The sequence below is a fragment of the Mytilus californianus genome, unplaced genomic scaffold (assembly GCF_021869535.1).
Source record: "Mytilus californianus isolate M0D057914Y unplaced genomic scaffold, xbMytCali1.0.p SCAF_3, whole genome shotgun sequence".
Taxonomy (NCBI): Eukaryota; Metazoa; Mollusca; class Bivalvia; order Mytilida; family Mytilidae; genus Mytilus; species Mytilus californianus.
This window is the reverse complement of record NW_026262679.1, coordinates 58588795-58609889: the sequence shown is the minus strand read 5'-3', so window position 1 is coordinate 58609889 and position 21095 is coordinate 58588795. Positions and strand designations below refer to the sequence as shown.

The following is a 21095-nucleotide window of genomic DNA, read 5'->3' as shown; positions in this document are numbered from 1 at the left end:
TGGTAGACTAATATTAGTCACGAGTATCATTGTTAATTCAAAATTAAGCCTTTATCGTCGGAATATTTAGGGGCCTCGGTGGCCAAATATTTTTACTTCTGTACCACTAGCCTGTCAATACCGAGGTTCAGAGTTCGAACCCCGCAAGTGGTAGGTGCGTTCGACTTTAATCTTATTTGACTAGGATTGTCAGTTTTCCTGCCGAAGGTCGGTGATTTTCTACGATCATTCCGGCTGTCTGCATCAATAAATACTGACCGTTACGAAATAGCCAATAGTGCTGAAAGTGGCATTAAACACTAATCAATCAATCGGAATATTTCAGTATATGCTATTTATTCCTATGATTATTTCCGGTTATGATTAAATCCTCATTAACTTTTCAGTTTTTCTTCGACTTATGAGTTTGAATATCCCTTTGGGATTTTCCGCCTCTCTTTTAATCTTATAAAAATAACACAAATTTCGTGCGTCCGAAACGTTTTTCCGGATTTACTTCATCAAAAACGCTCTAACCCAAACATTTGCATTCCAGGGATTTGTAAATACGCAGAAACTTTAGGATCTGAATGAAAAAGGGAGCTAATTAGAAAAGCAATTTTTAGCAAAGATCAACTTTGCCTGAGCGAGTTGTAACCTTTATAGTTTCTTAGTAATTTCTTAATTTATCAACTGGGAAATTTAGGAAAATATGTGATAAGTCATGTCGATGTTAAACAAATTCAAATCAAACCCAATATAATCTTGCACAATTTTGCTCAAAGCACTGCTGGCAAAGTGTACCCGTGGATACTGTCCACCCAGTACGAAAATATATTTTCATTAGAAAAAAAATAAAAGTACAGCTACTAGTTGGCTAATAACCCGACCAAATTTCATCATTTTCCTCAAATAAAATTTTAGTTTGAAAATAATTTGCTGCAACATGCCATTCTGTATTGAACTGAAACATGAACTTATAGTTGCTCACTTCTACGTCATTTGGTCACGAATATATATAACAACTTCGGATGATTAAAAAACATTACATGTATTATTAATTTACATAAACTTTCGTGTAATAATTTAACAAAATAATTAATTTATTATTATTATTATTATCAATTTTGTTATCAATAACTGGATGGCGTCGCTAAAATTTGGTAATTTGTGAAATGGCAACACAAAATTATTAAATAAATGTTTATTTAGAAGATAATCCACATTACATGCAGTAATAAACATTATGTAATGCATTTTTTGCAATCACATACTGACAGCTACTGGTTCTTACCTACCAGTAACAACGCCTTTTGGTACAACATACATTCTATAGTGCGAATGATTCAACTCTCTGTTGCTGACTTTGACGAGTATGCAAATCTGTCTATTAATAAACACAGTTGTAATATTCTTGTATATATAAACTGCCTCTCTATGTCGTTAGCTGTATATTATACTTAGAGGGAGAAACATGGAGAATAATAACGGAGAGCAAGAGGCCGGAAAATTTGAACAACAAAATGAAGAACTTGGAGTTAAGAAGCAATTTGACATGCAAATGATATTAAGTAGGATAAAAGATGCGATTATAAAGTTCTACCGTGTTTGTAAATCCATTGGTGGATTAATTATATTGTTAGTTATATACAGTATCTTAGGTGCATTACTATTCCAAAGTATTGAATCGGAAAATGAATTAGAAGTGAAGCAAGATATGAAAGAAACCAGAGAAAATTATATTAAATTTTTTTACTCGGAAGCAAAAAACTTCTGGGTGAATTATTCTACATACAATGACACGTGGTTTAATGAAACAAGAAAGTTATTAATTAAATATGAAGCAGAGGTTCGCAGTCGTGGAACAGTTGCTGGTCCAGACACTGTGTGGACTTTCTGGAGCGCCTTGTTCTTCTGTGGGACTATTTATACAACTATTGGTGAGTATCAATGGATTTGCAATCATTGAAATTTTCAGTTCCTTATGGTTGCAAAAACCCTTAAAAGTTCACTACTACTTACATTGAAGGGGACTAACTTATTTAGTTCATTCTAAATTAAGGAATGTATCCCCCTAATGCATAGCTCTGATTCATTGTCCTGGTTTGGCTTTTTTTTGTCCTTTTTTGGTTTTAATAGCTCATCAACGTTGGTATTAGGTTTTTGGGTTTTAAATATTTTGGCCTCGAGCATCACTGAATAGACATTACTTGTTGAAATGCGCATCTGGTGCAGTAAAATTGGTACTGTTAAAGTCATTGTATAAAACGTTAACCATACAGTCAAATTAAGGCTTTTGGAGGTGATATTTACTGTTCTACAGTTCATCATCTTGTCTATTCCTTGACTAACTTCATGGCTTCATTTCAAACTTTCAGTTTTGATCAACGACATGTTTGAGCGTTAGAGAATTTCATGTACAGATCGTTTATGAGTTTTGTAATGTCTAAGGGTTATACAAACGACAACAGTCAATAGCATGAAACCTTATAACCGACGATTACATCTTGGATTTTTACATTGGTGTCACTGGTTGAGCTTAGAATGCTAACCCTTTAGAAACGACTGCTTTTGCCAGTTTTGGTTGAGTTCGTATTGCTCAATCTTCACTTTGTTTTAGTAGTGGATTGTTGTTCGTCTTTTTTCTTTTGTTTGTGGTCATTGTGTTGTACGTCTTTTCTTCTTTTGTTTGTGGTCATTGTGTTGTACGTCTTTTCTTCTTTTGTTTGTGGTCATTGTGTTGTACGTCTTTTCTTCTTTTGTCTGTGGTCATTGTGTTGTACGTCTTTTCTTCTTTTGTTTATGGTCATTGTGTTTTACGTCTTTTCTTCTTTTGTTTGTGGTCATTGTGTTGTACGTCTTTTCTTCGACTCAGTTTTGAGTGCCCCCTTGGTATGTTCATACTTATTTTCTCTAACTAAAGAACCAGGAATAAAGTCGTGTATGGGGAGTAAGTCCATCGTTGTAAGTGCGTGAACCAAGTCCAATGATGAGTTTTCTAAAATTTTCATTTGTTATGAGGGTGTGGATTGGGGTTTACAGAAAAGAAAATAAAAAGGCAAAAAATATAAAGAACAGAGAAAAATGGACCCAAAAAATAAAAATAGAAAAAAATGGACCAAAAAATAAAGAATAGAGAATAAAATTCAATGCTAAAATATGAAGACAGGAGAATAATGGTCAAAAAGTACAAATAATAAAGAAAATGACCTAAAAAATTAAAGAATACAGAAATGAAGGAACCCCGATCCAGACCCTCATAAAGATAATGATGTCTGATGACGTTGAAGTTTCAACATTTGTTCTTGTTAACGGACACAGTAATACATCCCGCCATTGTGTTATTGTGCTATGGTCATTTTTTGTATTCTTGTCTTTCTTCTTTTCTTATGTGCTTTGTCTATATGCCATTTTGTTTTTCTTTGTTGACATATTTGTTTGTTTTTATAGTGATTAAGATTATAACACAATGTTAACTGCTGTACCCCTAATTTTGACATTTTTACCTATTATGTCTGTTTGTTTTGCTCACACATTGTTGTCAATATAATGGAATTTTATGCGACAGTCATACAAGTGAAAGGTTTAGCTAGCTATAAAACCAGGTTTAATCCACCATTTTCTACATAAGGAAATACCTGTACCAAGGAATATGACAGTTGTTTTCCATCCGTTTGATGTATTTGAGCTTTTGATTTTGCCATTTGATAAGGGTCTTTCCGTTTTGAATTTTTTCCGTTGTTATTTTACTTTTTTTGACATTTTAATTTCAAGAGGTTTATAAAGTTATAAAGCAGAAAAATATTTTTTATGTTTTAATTGCATATAAATAGAAATTTAGATCGGAAGATAGAAGTTCATCTTCATAATGATTGAAAAGAAAATATCATCTTCTAAATACAATATTTCAGATGGGTGATTGGCACTCGAGCTTGTCGCTATCATTATTACAAATTGATTTAGAGGAAACCATAGGTTCATTCTGGGTAAAACAACGTTGAAATAAAACAATGTTGTTTTTGCTCCGTGTATACCTCTTTTTCTTATTAACAAGCAAAGTCTCCTCACTTTTTTTGTGAGATTTAGCAAGAAAAGAATATATATATATATCATATGGCCTTCCAAATAACGTTTCGATTCCTAACATCACTGAAGAGACATTAATTGTCGAAATCCGGATATGGTGTATCAATTTTTGCACCTCATGTTTGCGGTATACAATCTTTTCCGCAAGTTTATTGTTTTCTGTTTGGTATTAAATTAATAATGTAGATCCATTTTGTTACATCTGGTGATCCGTTTATTTGGCAATCGCCATGGCAGTCAGCAGTGTTTAAGAACATCCGTTGTTCGACCTGCTAGTCAAATGCGTTTTGTTAAAATATACTTTTTCACTTTTTTGGTCTTTTGGAAAATGTTGTTTGCGCTGTATTTAGACCCCTCTACCAAGAAATTTGTTTTGCATGCACACGTATAAAAATTGCGGTTTTTATCCAACGCAATCATAGGTTTGAACGTTGTTTTAAATTTAGACTTGTATATATATATATGTATATATAACGAACCGACAATAAATCGTTGATGATATTTGACAGTCGTGAACACTTGACATTTAGACGATGCCAAGCTGCTTTGTATGCTAATTGGGAATAGTTGTTTGAGGTTTCTCTTTACCTTTTCCCTGCCACTATATAGTATCGCATCTGTAATAGATATTGCTGCTAGTTAATGATTATCAATTAGGTCGTCATTACCTAATAAAATAAACTCGTTACCATTATCTGTTAGATATTCCATGAATAATGCGGATTGGTGTTTCTTATCTGGTGCAAACAATACAAGTGTTGAAAGGGTACTGTAATTTATTGCACCTGCATGTATAGACATATTGATTTTCAGATTGGCGATAAACGTAACATGTATTCCATGCGAATTCTCAGGGTAATGATTGTTTGGAGAAAATCGATAAGGTTATTGTTTTCAGATCGGCGATAAAAAGTAACATTTATTCCATGCAAACTCTCATGATACTACGGAAGCCGATAAGGGCCATTCAAAAAAAAAAAAATTATGTCGTAATTACGACATAGCATGTCGTTATTTCGACATAACATGTCGTTATAACGACATCGCTATGTCGTAATTTCGACATAACATGTCGTTATTACGACATCACTATGTCGTAATAACGACATAGCTATGTCGTAATAACGACATCGCTATATATATATAAGAATATGTATTATGATTGCCAAGAGACTAAATGACACAGAAATTAACAACTATAGGTCATCATAATGCCCTCAATAATGAGAAAAGCCCCCGCATAGTCAGCTATAAAAGAGGGACGAAAGATACCAGAGGGAGAGTCCCCGACATGACAGCTGTTTAACAATTTAATTCAAACGAGTGAAAATAACGGTTTTAATAATGTACAAACAAAGACCGAAAAACGAATATGTAACACAGCAACAAATGACAACCACTGAATTACAGACTCCTGACCGCTATGTGATAATAACGGCAACCTTATAGTTTAACTTTTCACTTTTTGATGCGATAGGCATTTCAAAATGGTTGTCAGTAAAGGCAAAGTTTGTAGCGGAAACAAATTCATCTTTTTTTTTTTTAGAATAATGAACACTATATGCAATCAAGCTTAATTAAAGTTATTCACTTGCACCTCAGACTTGCACATACTAGAACTTTATTTATAATCAAGTCAAATGAGACCCAGTTGAATAGGGGAGCAATTCAAGCTCCTTGGAGCCTCTAATTATGTTTGGCATGTACAGATTTGTGTAAATTATGAAGTCCTGCATTTCCATTGCAGGTTCTGAATAAGATGAATTTTAAGCTTTTCCCAATAAAGACTATGTTAAACTTTGGACTCATAGTGCTCAGACCCACGGATCTCTGTACCTTCATTTGTACACACTTGAATCTTAATGTACTACTGAGGTTTGATGCAAATTATTACTGCATTGCTATTGTTGGTTCTTAATGAGATTCTTCAAGCGTCCTCCCCATTGAAGCCCTATTAAAACTTTGTACCCCAAGTTCTTTTAACCACTGTTCCCCAGGGCAACTATTCCTACAAACTTAAGGGGAGGGTTAGGATCCCGCTAACATGTTTAACCCCGCCACATTCTTTATGTATGTGCATGTCCCAAGTCTTTAATTTACATATTTGTTTTTCGTTTATTTTTGTACATAAAATAGGCCGCTAGTTTTTCTCATTTGAATTGTATTACATTTGTCATTTCGGGGCCTTTTATAGCTGACTATGCGGTATGGGCTGTGATCATTGTTGAAGGCCGTACGGTGACTTTAATTGTAAATTTCTGTGTCATTTGGTTTCTTGTTGAGAGTTGCGTTTTTGAACAAACCAGCGTATCCCAAGGCCATGATAACCTCTGTAGGCCCCAAATAAGAAGAAAAAAACAGCAAAATTGGAGAGAAAACTGAAAAAAATGGTTTCTAACCTCAGGGATATTAACCCTTGGCTATCTTAGATTTAATGCAATCAGTATGCATCAGCATCAGGGTACAGCTCATTTGCATATCATTTGCATATTTTTACAAATACTCGAAATTTAGACAATTTCTGATAACAATTCAGCATGCCAAGGGTTAATATCCCTGAGGTTAGAAACCATTTATTTTCAGTTTTCTCTCCAATTTTGATGTTTTTTCGTCTTATTTGGGGCCTACAGAGGTTATCAAGGCTTTGGGATACGCTGGTTTGTTCAAAAACGCAACTCTCCAAAAGAAACCAAATGACACAGAAATTAACAATTACTTTTAGTATAGGTCACCGTACGGCCTTCAACAATGATCACAGCCCATACCGCATAGTCAGCTATAAAAGGCCCTGAAATGACAAATGTAATACAATTCAAACGAGAAAAACTAGCCGCCTATTTTATGTACAAAAATAAACGAAAATCAAATATGTAAATTAAAGACTTGGGACAGACACATACATTAAGAATGTGGCGGGGTTAAACATGGTAGCGGGATCCCAACCCTCCCTCTAAGTTTGTAGGAATAGTTGTCCTGGGGAACAGTGGTTAAAAGAACTTGGGGTACAAAGTTTTAATAGGGCTTCAATGGGGAGGACGCTTGAAGAATCTCATTAAGAACCAACAATAGCAATGCAGTAATAATTTGCATCAAGCCTCAGTAGTACATTAAGATTCAAGTGTGTACAAATGAAGGTACAGAGATCCGTGGGTCTGAGCACTATGAATCCAAAGTTTAACATAGTCTTTATTGGGAAAAGCTTAAAATTCATCTTATTCAGAACCTGCAATGCCAAACATAATTAGAGGATCCAGGGAGCTTAGATTGCTCCCCTATTCAACTGGGTCTCATTTGACTTGATTATAAATAAAGTTCTAGTATGTGCAAGTCTGAGGTGCTAGTGAATAACTTTAATTAAGCTTGATTGCATATAGTGTTCATTATTCTAAAAAAAAAAGATGAATTTGTTTACAATACAAACTTTGCCTTTACTGGCGACCATTTTGAAATTCCTATCGCTTCAAAAAGTGAAAAGTTAAACTATAAGGTTGTCGTTATTATCAGATAGCGGTCAGGAGTCTGTAATTCAGTGGTTGTCATTTGTTGCTGTGTTACATATTCGTGTTTCGGTCTTTGTTTGTACATTATTAAAACCGTTATTTTCACTCGTTTGAGTTAAATTGTTAAACAGCTGTCATTTCGGGGATTCTCCCTCTGGTATCTTTCGTCCCTCTTTTATAGCTGACTATGCGGGGGCTTTTCTAATTATTGAGGGCATTATGATGACCTATAGTTGCTTATTCCTGTGTCATTTAGTCTCTTGGCAATCATAATACATATTCTTTTATATATATAGCGATGTCGTTATTACGACATAGCTATGTCGTAATTACGACATAGCTATAGTGATGTCGTAATTACGACTTGTTATGTCGAAATTACGACATAGCGATGTCGTTATAACGACATGTTATGTCGAAATTACGACATAGCGATGTCGTTATAACGACATGTTATGTCGAAATTACGACATAGCGATGTCGTTTCAACGACATGTTATGTCGTTATAACGATATGTTATGTCGAAATTACGACATAGTGATGTCGTTATTACGACATGTTATGTCGTAATTACGACATAAATTTTTTTTTTGAATGGCCCTTATCGGCTTCCGTATGATACTGATTGTTTGGGGACAACAGATAAGGTGACTGTAAACGTTTAAACATTCCACCTGTATGTACACATGGGTTTTAAGATTGGCGATAAAAAGTAACTTTTATTCCATGCAAACTCTCATGATACTGATTGTTTGAGGACAACAGATAAGGGTACTGTAAAACATTCCACCTGTATGTACACATGGGTTTTGTAGATTGGCGATAAAAAGTAACATTTATTCCATGCAAACTCTCATGGTACTGATTGTTTGGGGACAACAGATAAGGTGACTGTAAAAGTTTAAACATTCTACCTGTATGTACACATGGGTTTTAAGATTGGCGATAAAAAGTAACATTTATTACATGCAAAAACTCAGGGTACTGATTGTTTAAAAGACAACAGATACATCACTCTTTACGTTTTAAATATCAGTAATTTTCCATGGTATCCAAGATGTTATCTATCAAAATTCTCAGTAATATTTAATATAACAAAACAAACATCAACATTGTATTTTCTTCGTGAGTATTAATCGAATACACAATCCCCTCCTCTTTTCCTCGAATGTAACCAACCGAATAAGAATTTTCACCGGATTTGTACTTACATGAGTAACACGACGGGTGCCACAGGTGGAGCAGAATGTGCTTATCCGTCCGTAGCACCTGAAATGACCCCCAGATTTTGGTGGGGTTCGTGTTGCTCAGTCTTTAGATTTCTTTGTTGTGTTTTGTGTGCTGTTTGTCTTTTCGTCGTTTTTCGTTTTTTGCCATGGCATTGTCAGTTTGTTTTCGACTTATGATTTTGAATATCACTTTGGTATTTTTCGCCTCTCTTTCACTGTTATGACAGAGTAAATAACTTAAGATTCACGCATTAAATTGTAAAAAAATAGGGATTAATAATTCAACAAGCCCACAATTCTCCAACTCGAAAATTTGGAAACGACAAAAAGATAAATAGGATAACAAGAATGTCACTCCTTTAGACATGGAGATTTTGTTCAAGTGTACATTTTTGGATTTTTTCTTTTTTTAAGCATCGTACAATTCTGGACCTTTTTTATAAGAAAATATAGATAAATAAATCTATACTTTAACTATATTTATTTGCGCAACACATCCAGACACTAGTGCAAATCCGAATTAAAACGATTTTAAAAAGAGAAAAATTCAAGTCATTATGATTGCATAGTGTCGATATTCAAGAATAGTTTTGATTTGTGAAAAAGATGGACATAGTAAAAACTTTAAAATTCTCTAGATAGTGTCAGGTTTTTAGGAAAAAACTATATTATTTCACATTAATGTTTGATAAAAAATCATCCTTTTTGTATACAAATTACAAAAACCATTTAATGACCTACAATATAGGATGAATATATCTGTCGGAGATTAGATAATGAGAATGAACTCTGTGGCTGGCGGTCGTTAACCTCTGTATATCAGTTAGCGCTTAAATGTTATTTTAAGTTATTGATACATCTTATTAGATTAGATTTGGCTATTTGCTGTATGAAAATAACGCAAAATATTATTGTTTAATGGAACGTTTAATTCTTATTGCTACTGATGCTTCTGATGGTGCAGAAAAAATTATAACAATACGCATCATGCAGACAACTCTATAACACCTGACAGCTGCCCTGAGAATCCTCCCAAGGACGGCAGTTATCTCCAGATCGACGTCTATAATATTCTGTTTGTTATTCAATCGATGTAGGTAACATATAGATCTAGCTTCTCTGTACTAGGCACGATGAATTGATGCCATGATGGCATATATTGACTCTCCAATAATAATAAACCGTTTTGTATGTATTCAATTCTAGACGAATAGGGTCATTCCCATGTGTATGTGTATGTGTTTATTTTTTTAGTTTTTGGTACTATGTGCAATTGGGCATGTTATTTAATTAGCATCGTTCCTTGGTTGCTCCTGTAGTCTTGACCCCTCTGCATTAGGCACGATATGATGACATGTCAGTTACGTGCATCTCCTCATAATATTTATACAAATAGTATTGTCTGTCTTCATATATATATCGACCACGTGCGTCACTTAATTTGTGCCTTCTGCGGTTAGGTAACATATCCACTTAATTGCCAATTTATCAAACGCAATTTTTATGTTGGGGATGATGCTCCTTGAGAGCGCATTTAATGGAAATAAACTTCTTCTTTTGCTTTTAACGAACCTAGATTGATTTTTTCGTTTTTTTCTATGTAAGTTGACAATATCTGATTTAGAAGAAAGTATCCACATGTACACACAATCTTCTAAACTTCTAAGATCTATACGGGGATATATGGGTAGATACCAGTTAAAAGAGGAAATCTCTATTTATATTCTTAAAGGTAAAATATACCTTATATATGTGACGTATATTTTTGGTTTGCATGGTTTCATTTGTGTATATGGTTATTGAAGTAAAGTTTACAATAGCATATTTTTTTTCTTATACAATATATACTTATTTACATAACGTCCGAGTACCCAAACTGCTACTATTATGCAAAACAAGCAGCTTAAATCTTATAGGTTTTCTGAGAGATTGAACAATTCAACGTTTTATCAATTGTCATTTTGCCCGTCTTTAAACACAGCTAAATATAATTAAATATACACAAAACGGTCAAATTGTATATCAACAAATGAGGTATCCAGTGAAAGTTAACTTTTCTAAATAAACAATTAAATAATGTAACATTTACGGGCATCCATTCCTTACAAAATGCAAAGTAAGCATGGACTACCGTCAAATTATTCTAAAAATGCGGAGAAATAAAACAAAACATCAGTTGTTCGATTTTTACGGAAGTGAAGATAAGCATGGGTACAATTTATGTATTCCTCATTACGGAAATTTGGGTCGTTTGGAGTACGGTACGTTTAGGTGTAGACCGCTTGTGGAAATATGTAATAAATAAGGATACATCTACAAAATGAACACAGAATGGAAACTTTTGTCTTTTTCTTAAATAAACGTAGGTTTGGTTTAAAAACTGTTAAAATTAGTGCAATTCGGGTACTCTCATGTTCACGTAACAATTTTAGTAAAGAAATATATTTTAGTTGAAGACAAATTGTCTGTTACAAATTGTCACATAAGAACTGTTGTGGGTAGATACAGATTATAATGGATCTCGAAGTTGCATCCTTAAAAAGTCCTTTGAAATAAAATAGTGATCTTATTAGTGCATTAATGTGCGTCTCTGTCAACGGCAACAGTAATTAAAATAAAAACAAAATGAAATGGGTAAAGTTCAAGTTGTTGGAAGGTAACCATTTAACATTCAGACGTGTTTAAATACACATTAAAAATTGTATATTATATCAAATCAGATTCCATTAATTTTATAAATTATAATTTTTAATTAATATCTTTTAAAATTATAATTACTAGAAGAACCGAATAACCACTTGAAGAAATCAAGTGAAATAACTGAATAAAGAGTCATCGTTACAGATGAGATGTGTTTCAATAAAAAAAAAATCAGGCTAACGGTGCTCCATATTTTGTTTCGATCACCAAAAATCTAAAGTATATGTATAATTAGTAAACCTCAACTCATACTAGATAAAGTTTTTAAATGCAACCAGAAAAACATGGTATGTACAAACAGCATTGCAAACAACTGGGTTTTTGTTGGTATATAAAAATGCAATTGAAATTCATACTCTTTTTTTCCAGAAATGAGTTTTCCCCCAATGTATCAGTTAATTTAAGCAAATGTTACATCATGGTATACATAAAGCTGATGGTTAGACTCAAGCTAGCAGCCATTCGCTACCAGCCACTCCGCTAGCTGTCAGTTTTCAGATATATCTACAAACCCAAAGAGTGGCTGCTATAGCTTGAGTCTAGCAAGCTGATGTGCTATTAAGCATCATATAGGCCTTAATAATCACAAATTGTTTGCATTCATTGACTATCAAAGCACTGCCAAAGCATAAAACTTAATATATTTACAAAATGAATTGTATTGCACCATTTACTTCATATTTTAACATGTATAGGGCCAAAATGCAAAGGAAAAAAAATGTAGCGGTTCTATAAGAACCTTTAAAATCACAAGAATCGTTGACAAAGTCCTATTGAATACGCTGGACTGAAACGATATATTGAGATTAACGTCATTTAAGAAAACCGTTCGATATTTATAAGTTGTGCAAAATGCAGACACTTTGTTCAATCTGTAATCTTTACAATAACAGTTTTAGCTTTTCCTTTTTTAGTCATTAGGGTATTCAATATGCATAATAATTTCTTCTTTCAGGTTATGGAAACATAGTGCCGCTTACTGGAATCGGCAAATTTATAGCCATGGTTTATGCTGTATTAGGCATACCCCTTGCTTTGCTAGTTTTGGCAGAAGTTGGTAGACGTTTTACTGTTCTTCTTAAATGGATGTATGCACGTGCACGTCGATATTACTACACTGGAACCTTCCGCAAAAAAGTAATTAAACAAGTCCGAAGTCGCCTGAGCAGTCGAAAAAGTAAACAAAGCGTTCAGAATGCAGAAAATGGAACATGTAGTAACGAAATAGACCCAACTACAAAGAAAAGAAGTAAAAGCGAGGAGTCGATTGTATTTGTTAAAAAACAATCTGGATTAGGTCCGTCTCCAAATTCGAGTTTGAAATCAAAAACCGGAAGTGAAGATTCCTTAGAAGAATCACCTGAAGTCCAGTCGACTTTGTCTTCAACTGATCGCGTTAAAGTTATGTATGATATAGAGATTGATGACTCTTTCAACTTGCCAATATCAATTGCTTGCATAATATTACTGATTTATATTTTTCTTGGTGCTATCATGTATAAATTTTGGGAATCATGGGATTTCTTGGATTGCATATACTTCGTGTTTATATCTATAAGTACTATTGGATTTGGGGATGTAACACCTGCGCATCCGAAATATTTCCTCATCTCCGCAATATATTTATTCATGGGTCTTTCCTTGGTTTCCATGTGCGTTAATGTTGGAATCGAATTCTTCACTGTACAAATAGACAAAGCGAAAGGTCATATGAATAAAGCTAAAGAACGAGTTGTTGAGGCGGGAAAAGAAAAAATGGCCTCTGTCGGCAAAGAAATGAATAAAGCAAAAGACAAAGTGTCAAAAGCAGGGACCAGTGCAAAGGATAAGATATCAGAAGTAAAGAAAAACATTGAAATAAATATTCAAAATGAATTAAAAAGGGCAAAAAAACATTCTTTAGATTCGTCTGAGAGTAGATCAAAAGAGAACACACCAAAGCCATAGTTATTCCAAATGTTACAAATGACTTCTGCTACAAGTGACGCAAAAACTGTTCGATATTTCCATATACAATTTCATGTTTTGTTTTTGTCCCCTGATTTAAGTCTCTACTACATTCCGTCCACTTTTGAGACTGTTTTCAGTATGAATGTTCAGTTGTCAAATTGTTTTCCGTGTGATTTCATCAAAGTGGAAGATTACACAACAAATAGTGCTTTAATGAAGCGAAAGCACTGTGTGACGTTACATAAACACAGCTCTCGACGTAATTACAATTGGTACAACAACCTTCTTGCCATCTGTCTAAAATTGTTTTTCAAATCATCATTAAGCAGATGTATTTAGCGTTAGTGTTAGCTTTCTACCTCTTCATTTTTTTGTAAATAAAATGTAAAATACAGAAAACATGTGCGAATATTCTTTGTGGGGTTGATTCCCAGAGATTAAAACCCAGTTTGTTGTAGGTAAATGTGAAATGCTGATTGTTGTTATGCTTATAATTTTGGAAAGAACTCAACATTTTTAAAACTATGTCATTCGAAACAAAAATAGTTCGCCACTCGAAATACAAATTATATCATAGTTCTTTCAAAATACAACAGATGTATATTGTTGGCATTCTTCACACCCCTGAAATATTTGAAAAGCAAAAGCTTATTAAAAAAAGTGGAGAGCTTATAAACCAAAAAGGACACAAACGTATAGCCAAAATCGGGCAAGGAATCAGAGCTTTGCATGAGGGTGATATATTCCAAAATCGAGACTTTGCATGAGGGGGATATATTCCAAAATCGGGAATTTGCATGAGGGTGATATATTCCAAAATCTGGAAAGGAATCAGAGCTTTGCATGAGGGAGATATATTCCTTAATTTAAAATATGTATATTTATTTATATTCCAAGTTGTACCAAATAACAAATAAAAAGCCTTTTATTTGTTGATATAATATCTCATTCCGTGAAACCCGTCTAAATTATACTAAATAAGATATTGTTTGCCAAACATATTTTTTGTTTTAATGTGTAGTTTTTTTGGCTCCGTGTTCAAGGCTTCACCGTTACTTTGAGATGAAGAACAACAATAAAAGCGCTTTTCCTTTGCTTTTTGTGTGTTTTTTCGCTGTGCATGCACTGATTTTGTGTCATGGATAGATACTCCATATCCTTTGTTTTTCTATTATACCAACAAATATTTTAATTATGTATTAGCAAATACTGCAAATATGATGATGCAAAGCATTGTATACTAGCTAATTCTTGAAGTCACACCCGGTTTTCCTATTGTCTATTTAAAATTTAATGTTGTTTGGAATATAATGTCCGTTGTTCACATAAGCTCATGTCGTTTATTAAAATTGAAAGTATTCATGAACACATCAGTGCCAAATGATTGAATGGGAAATCTTTTTATAGTAATAATAATGATAATAATGACTTTATTTAAAGAGGGTGACTCAATTTAGCATTCACTAATCTACCTTGAGGCCCTCACAAAAACATACAGAACAAGTATTACAAATATTACAATTTTTTGAACATATAATTCAAGACATCTCTCACTTATATGGTTATGCTTTAGTATTACCCTTTACGATATTTGATTTGTAATTAGTTTATTTCGTTTACTTTGATGTTGAAATTTATCGAAAATAAAATTTAACTTTATCTGCAGGAAAAAAGGGGAACAATTCTAGCAATTATTTATGTAAATAAAACTTTGGAACCCAAATCATTATTCAAAAATGCAACATGTGTAAGATACTAAATGAAATCAGATTCGTTATTAATCATTGAATTTTAATATGGAAATTTCATTTATTTGAAAGTTTCGTTTAATCTTTTCTTCTTACCAAATTTACCAAAACATTGATATATCACCCCCGTATTTGAACTGAAAAAAAACTTTAATTTGTGGATTCTAACTTCATTCAAGTGTATTCCACATTTTTAATGTATAAATACGCAGCCACGTCCTGTGCGAAGGAAGGTTATATCCGATGCTTCGTTTGAGTAGAGAGAGGTTAACGAATTTAAACACGTTAAAAACCTTGCAACGTTTTGTTGTTTACGGGAAAAAATAAGACCGTGACTGTAACCAATAACACAAAAAATATAATTTTTATCTTGACTCGGTACAAGCACTTACAAGCACTTTGCAATGAAAGTGTTCAAGTTGAAAAAGGTGTAGGTTTTAAAGGCGCGCCACATCTCTGATATGTGTATTAGTCGTCGATTATATGTCCATTATCATTAAAATATCAGTTCAAAAATCTCTTTCACGGCTTATTATTGTTTGAATCGCCTGGTTGGTTTTGTTGAAGCGTCAACCAATCACGCGGTATTTAGGAGTAAGATAAATCAAAGTACTAACGTACTTTTTACTCGGATGACCCCCAAGATCTGATGACTGGCGAATAAAGCTTACAAATTCATATCTCCATGTAGAATAAACAGTTTCTTTCTCACGTCGAGTGTAAAATATGTCAGCCATATTTAAGAAAATAATCGAAAATAAACTGACAACACCATGGCCAAAAAAAAAAACAAACAAACAAAAAAACAGTACACAAAACACAACATAGAAAACTAATGATAAGCAACACGAACCCCACCAAAAACCGGGGTGATCTCAGGTTCTCCGGAAGGGTTAAAGTGACAATAATTCTAAACTCATGTGACCCTTGCTTGTGTAAACAGTGTGCGTTGGTTGCCTTTTACCTTAAAACTTTACATTGTAGAACTTTTATGTACATAATTAGTTTTAAATAGTTCCACAACCGCCCGCACTCGAGGGGAACACACTACCAAAAGAAAACAAGGCGGTCAAAGAAAAGAAAACTTTAGTCAATTAAATAACAAAGTACGATGCTGCAGCAGTAAACTGAGCCTTGCATTGCAAATTTCATCTTTTTCACTTTGATGTTTTAAAATTTCTTTTTACGATTCAAGCAATTAGTCTGCTAATTCTATTTTTAAAAACAAAAACATCTTTTTCATTTTGATGTTTTAAAATTTCTTTTTAAAATTCAAACAATTAGTCTGCTTATTCTATTTTTATTAACAAAAACATTCAATAGTTTTTAGTTGAATGGATATTACTTACTTAGTTATGAATTTTTTAATAAGGCGAAAGGAGAACGGATTTAAACAACGTCATTAGTTTAATTGATCGTGATGTGTTAAAATTAGTGATGTATGTTCAGTAGATTATCTTAAAAACATAAACATTTTAATCAAACCAGTTTATAGGAGTATTTTATTTGCTACTTTAGTTGCATGTCTTTGAAGGCTTGGCAACGAGTCAGGAAAAAGACTGTTGTAATCAAACCAAATTTCCAAAACATCAACGTCATTAAGTAAACTGTAGGTAAATGTACTTTTGAAAATGATCTTAGAGCTTCATTGATATAAAAACCATAAGCTTTCTGCATTTTGTTTGTCTCGTAACATCCTATGATAGTTTAGCTGTAGGTCCTATTGTTTTTTTTTGGGGGGGGGGGGGGGGGGGAGTAAAGATTTAAACCTGTAAATACACTAATGTCATTAATTCGATTCTCTGACGTCCATCAGACGTAAAAAAAGAAATAGAGTTAATGAACTTATCCACTTAAACAACATTTAAGAAGCAGTTATTTCTGGTTTTATCTTCATTGAAAAGTATTTTAAAAATATGGAATTGTAACTGGTGAGAACTACTCATAACTATAAAGGTTCTAGGAAACGTAAATCTAAACTGAACAACTGCTAGACTGATACCTCTAATTCTAATGCAATTATTTTGTATCAATGGTTCTGATTGGATGACAGTAAGCGTACAATTCTCTATCTCCTTGTCTGTAACTAAGGAAGCCGACATTTTGAATTCCGGAATGTATTGACATGTAATTTCTCCAATAATAAGCAAAAAAACTTACATTTTGCACCTACAAATTTTCTTTTTATCAAATTTTATTCCATGCATTCTGAAGCGGACAAGAAGCCAGAAAACGCCCGGTGTTTACGTTTGATGCCGGAAGCTTACCTATGACGTCACATAGTTTAGGCGCCAAAGAAGATAACATCATTTCGCGGAATTTTTGTTTAATGAAAATTTTACACTGAAATAATGACTTAAATTCAACGATTTGTTTATTTTGCATTAGAATAGAGATAACTGTATTGTATTTGAAGCTTTGCGGACGTCCATCGGTAGTTTTACTGTCGCAAATATCCGTTTACCTGTCTCCGCTACGCGTCGCCAGGTAAACTCAATTTGCGACAGTAAAACTACCGATGGACGTCCGCAAAGCTTCAAATACAATACAGTTATCTCTTAATTGTTCTGAAATTTTTTTTATCGCAATAAAAGACTCGTCTGGATTAATGTATATAAAATTTATTAAAATACAAAGTCCTCAGCACCGTTGAAATATCATTAAGTAGAAAAATCTTGTGTACTGGTGAATGCAAAGTCTTTCATTTTTTTTTGCACTAACGCGATATCTCGTTCTGGCCATTTAAGTTGAATCCATGTATTTTCGTACCTTTCAGTGCCAGCTCGTATTTAACCATTTTACTTGTTATTTGCACCAACTCGTACCGTTACCACGTCGTACTTTTACCAACAAGTACCTTTTTTGTACCATAATTTAAAGTCATATGATACTTCAAATGATACGGCAACCGCACAGCGCAAGTGCGAGAAAAAACCGCGATTAAAAGAATGTAAACAAACGTGCAGTGGAAGCTATATAGTGTGAATTGTGTGGTATGAGTTATGACAAAGTTTAATTAACTAACAGAAGCGCATGGAAAATATAATATAACAAAAAATAAACATCGCTGTATTGTATTTTTTGTCTTCTCACTCATTTTTCACGTGCTCCATGATTCTACGTTAATTGTTTATTAATGTCACGCTCGGTAAACTTCCACAATAAAACACGAAAGTTAATTAGGGAAAAAGTTTTCACTGAATGAAATATTTTTTGTCGATTGTATGTTATTGATTTGTCATAAAAATAAAACATAGTGCATAGAGGACTTAGTTTGGTATATATACATGCATTGGTTCAAAAATTTCCTACACATAATGATTTGAAGAAAGTCGTTTCATATGATTTTTAGGAGCATACAGTTTCCTTCAATTTTATATCTGATTACCAAATTGTATCAAGGCAATATTAATGACTTCCTCCTCTTTTACAGGTAACACCTGACTCATATTTCAACTAATATAGTTATCACTGCAAAAAAAAAATAATTTGAAAACATCACTTCATAAAATCTATGCATCCGAAGCGCCTTTCCTGATCCTCTTTCATCAAAGCCGAATATTTTAAAGCCAAGGATGTACCGTATTCAGGCTTGTAAAGTCCGTGTTTTTTTCTCCAAAATCAAAATAATATTGCCAGGCAGGGTGCACCACGTGACACTGCTGTTGATATTAAATATGTGCACATGTCAAACGAATGGCCGGAAAAATAGAGATTTTTAACTTTTCTTCTGACTAGCTGGAACAATAGACACTCCGTTTAATCAATATATCATTAGATATGAAAATAAATTAAATCATTGCCGTGACGTCAGACTATTCATTAACCGTGATTTCTTTTTCTTTAAACCATTGCCGTGACGTCAAATTTCATTTACTGTGGTTTCTTTTTCTTTGAACCATTGCTGTGACGTCAGACTATTCATTTACCGTGGTTTCGTTTTCTTTAAACCATTGCCGTGACGTCAGACTGTTCATTTACCGTGGTTTCTTTTTCTAGAATCAACGCTTTTTATATCTTTCGATGAAATGGTTTCACCAGATTATATTCAATTGTTTCCTTTGCGCGATTGATTTCATTAAGTTTGAATTGGCTAATTTACAGATTTCTGTTCACTAATGGAATTAATTTGAAAACTTACTTTAAACTTTAATAATTTTTATCTCCATTCACTGGGAATTGAACCCCCATCTTGAAGTATATTATGTATGACTGCTATCAAACACATCAACGACACCTCTCGGCTACCAATGGATTGTAACTAAGATGTCTATTTATTATATTGTATATATCAATGAACATAAATTGATTTCAATATATGATACACATATATATATATATATATAATTGACGATCTGATCTATAGTATAAGTTGGTAACTGCGAGGTTTAGATGAATGAGTTATTGAGTCAAGTTAGAAGTAAAGATTTGTCGGTTTTGGTTCGAAACCTCTTTCACTTTGTTGTCCCCTTTTTTCGTATTGGCAAATCACTATGAGAGTAAATCGTAATATGCCTAGAATTGGGTTTATTTCCAGAAATTTTATAACATACGTATTTTATTTAGTTAGAAATCAGTTCGAATAATGCCTTATTTTAGAAATTACAGTTACTGTTCAGGTTCATAATAATACAATGGAAAATTCAGTATACTGAAGGTTCATGCGATTTTGGTTTTAAATATTATTTCACCACCTGACTTTATACTTATTATTCTTTTTTGTTTCTTGTGAAACATTCAAGATAATTAGGTGGATATTTGAACTCACTGATATTATAAGCCTAATTTATGAAAGAACTGAAATTTTGAAAATACGTCTCAACAATAGTTTCAATAATAGACACAATGGATAAAAGAGAAGCAAACGGTACCAAAGGGATATTCAAACTCATAACTCATAATTCGAAAATAAACTGACAATGACATGGGAAGCACTAATGACAGGACGATTGCCCGGATAGTGACAGTACGATTGACCGGATGAAATATAAATAGTCATAACTTTTTTGTTATTCGGTAGATTTTTTTAATATTTGTAGACCTTAGAGATATTAAACTATATTTTATGAAAATAAAACAAAATAAGTGAAAAAAAAATATTTTTGAGCAATTAAAGTTGACCGGACGGATTTCACACTCGCCGTAACACGCTATACATATATTCAATTGGTCGAAAACAAGTGTTAATATCTTTTTTGTTTTACAATATTTGTCGATGAAATTAAGGAATCTGTGAGAATAATAAAAATATAATACGAAAATATAAACTGTATAGTAAACAAAAATGTTTTTCTGCAAAAAAAAGTTGACCGGACGGTATTGACATTCGCCGATGTACGCGTTGATTATATTGAATTGATCGACAAAAAGTGTTTATATTTTTTTTTGTTTTACAATATTTTACATAAAACTAAGGAATCTACGAGATCAATAAATATATGATATGAAAATATAAACTTTATAGTAAAAAACATTGTTTTTCTTCAAAATAAGTTGACCGGACGGAACTAACATTCGCCGATATATGCTTTGAATATATTGAACTGATCGACACAAGTGTTAACATCTCTTCTTTTTTCTATAATATCTGTCCATGAAATAAATGAATCTGTGAGATTAATAAATATATTATATTTAAGGACATTCTTACTCATAGTGGCAAATGGGTAATTGACAAATACCAAAACCTTTATGACCCATTTTCTGGTATTACTAATAATGCATGTGAAAGCATGAATGCAGTTATAAAACGGCTTAATAAATATAGAGAGTTGCCAGTTGACTGCTTCGTGCTTAGCATGTTTTACTTGCAGAATTATTATATCAATGAGGTGCAAAGGGGTCTAGCTGGCATTGGTAACTATACATTAAAAACCAAATTTTACCATGCTTCTATACCAAA

At 33.0% G+C, this 21095-nt stretch overlaps 1 protein-coding gene across 1 annotated transcript; it reads left to right on the top strand.

The window, feature by feature from the left end:
- The first annotated feature begins 1352 nt into the window (after positions 1 to 1352).
- Positions 1353 to 14540, top strand: LOC127734942 (TWiK family of potassium channels protein 7-like). The gene is made up of 2 exons (XM_052244990.1): positions 1353 to 1919; positions 12451 to 14540. Exons 1-2 carry the CDS (start codon positions 1454 to 1456, stop codon positions 13440 to 13442), a joined length of 1458 nt encoding a protein of 485 aa, XP_052100950.1. The 5' UTR covers positions 1353 to 1453; the 3' UTR covers positions 13443 to 14540.
- Positions 14541 to 21095: the final 6555 nt, after the last annotated feature.

Excerpts from the sequence above, each read along its gene's own strand:
- LOC127734942 (XM_052244990.1), top strand. The coding sequence starts at position 1,454 with ATGGAGAATAATAACGGAGAGCAAGAGGCCGGAAAATTTGAACAACAA. Across the intron at positions 1,920-12,450 it reads GACTATTTATACAACTATTG|GTTATGGAAACATAGTGCCG; the intron begins GTGAGTATCAAT and ends TTCTTCTTTCAG.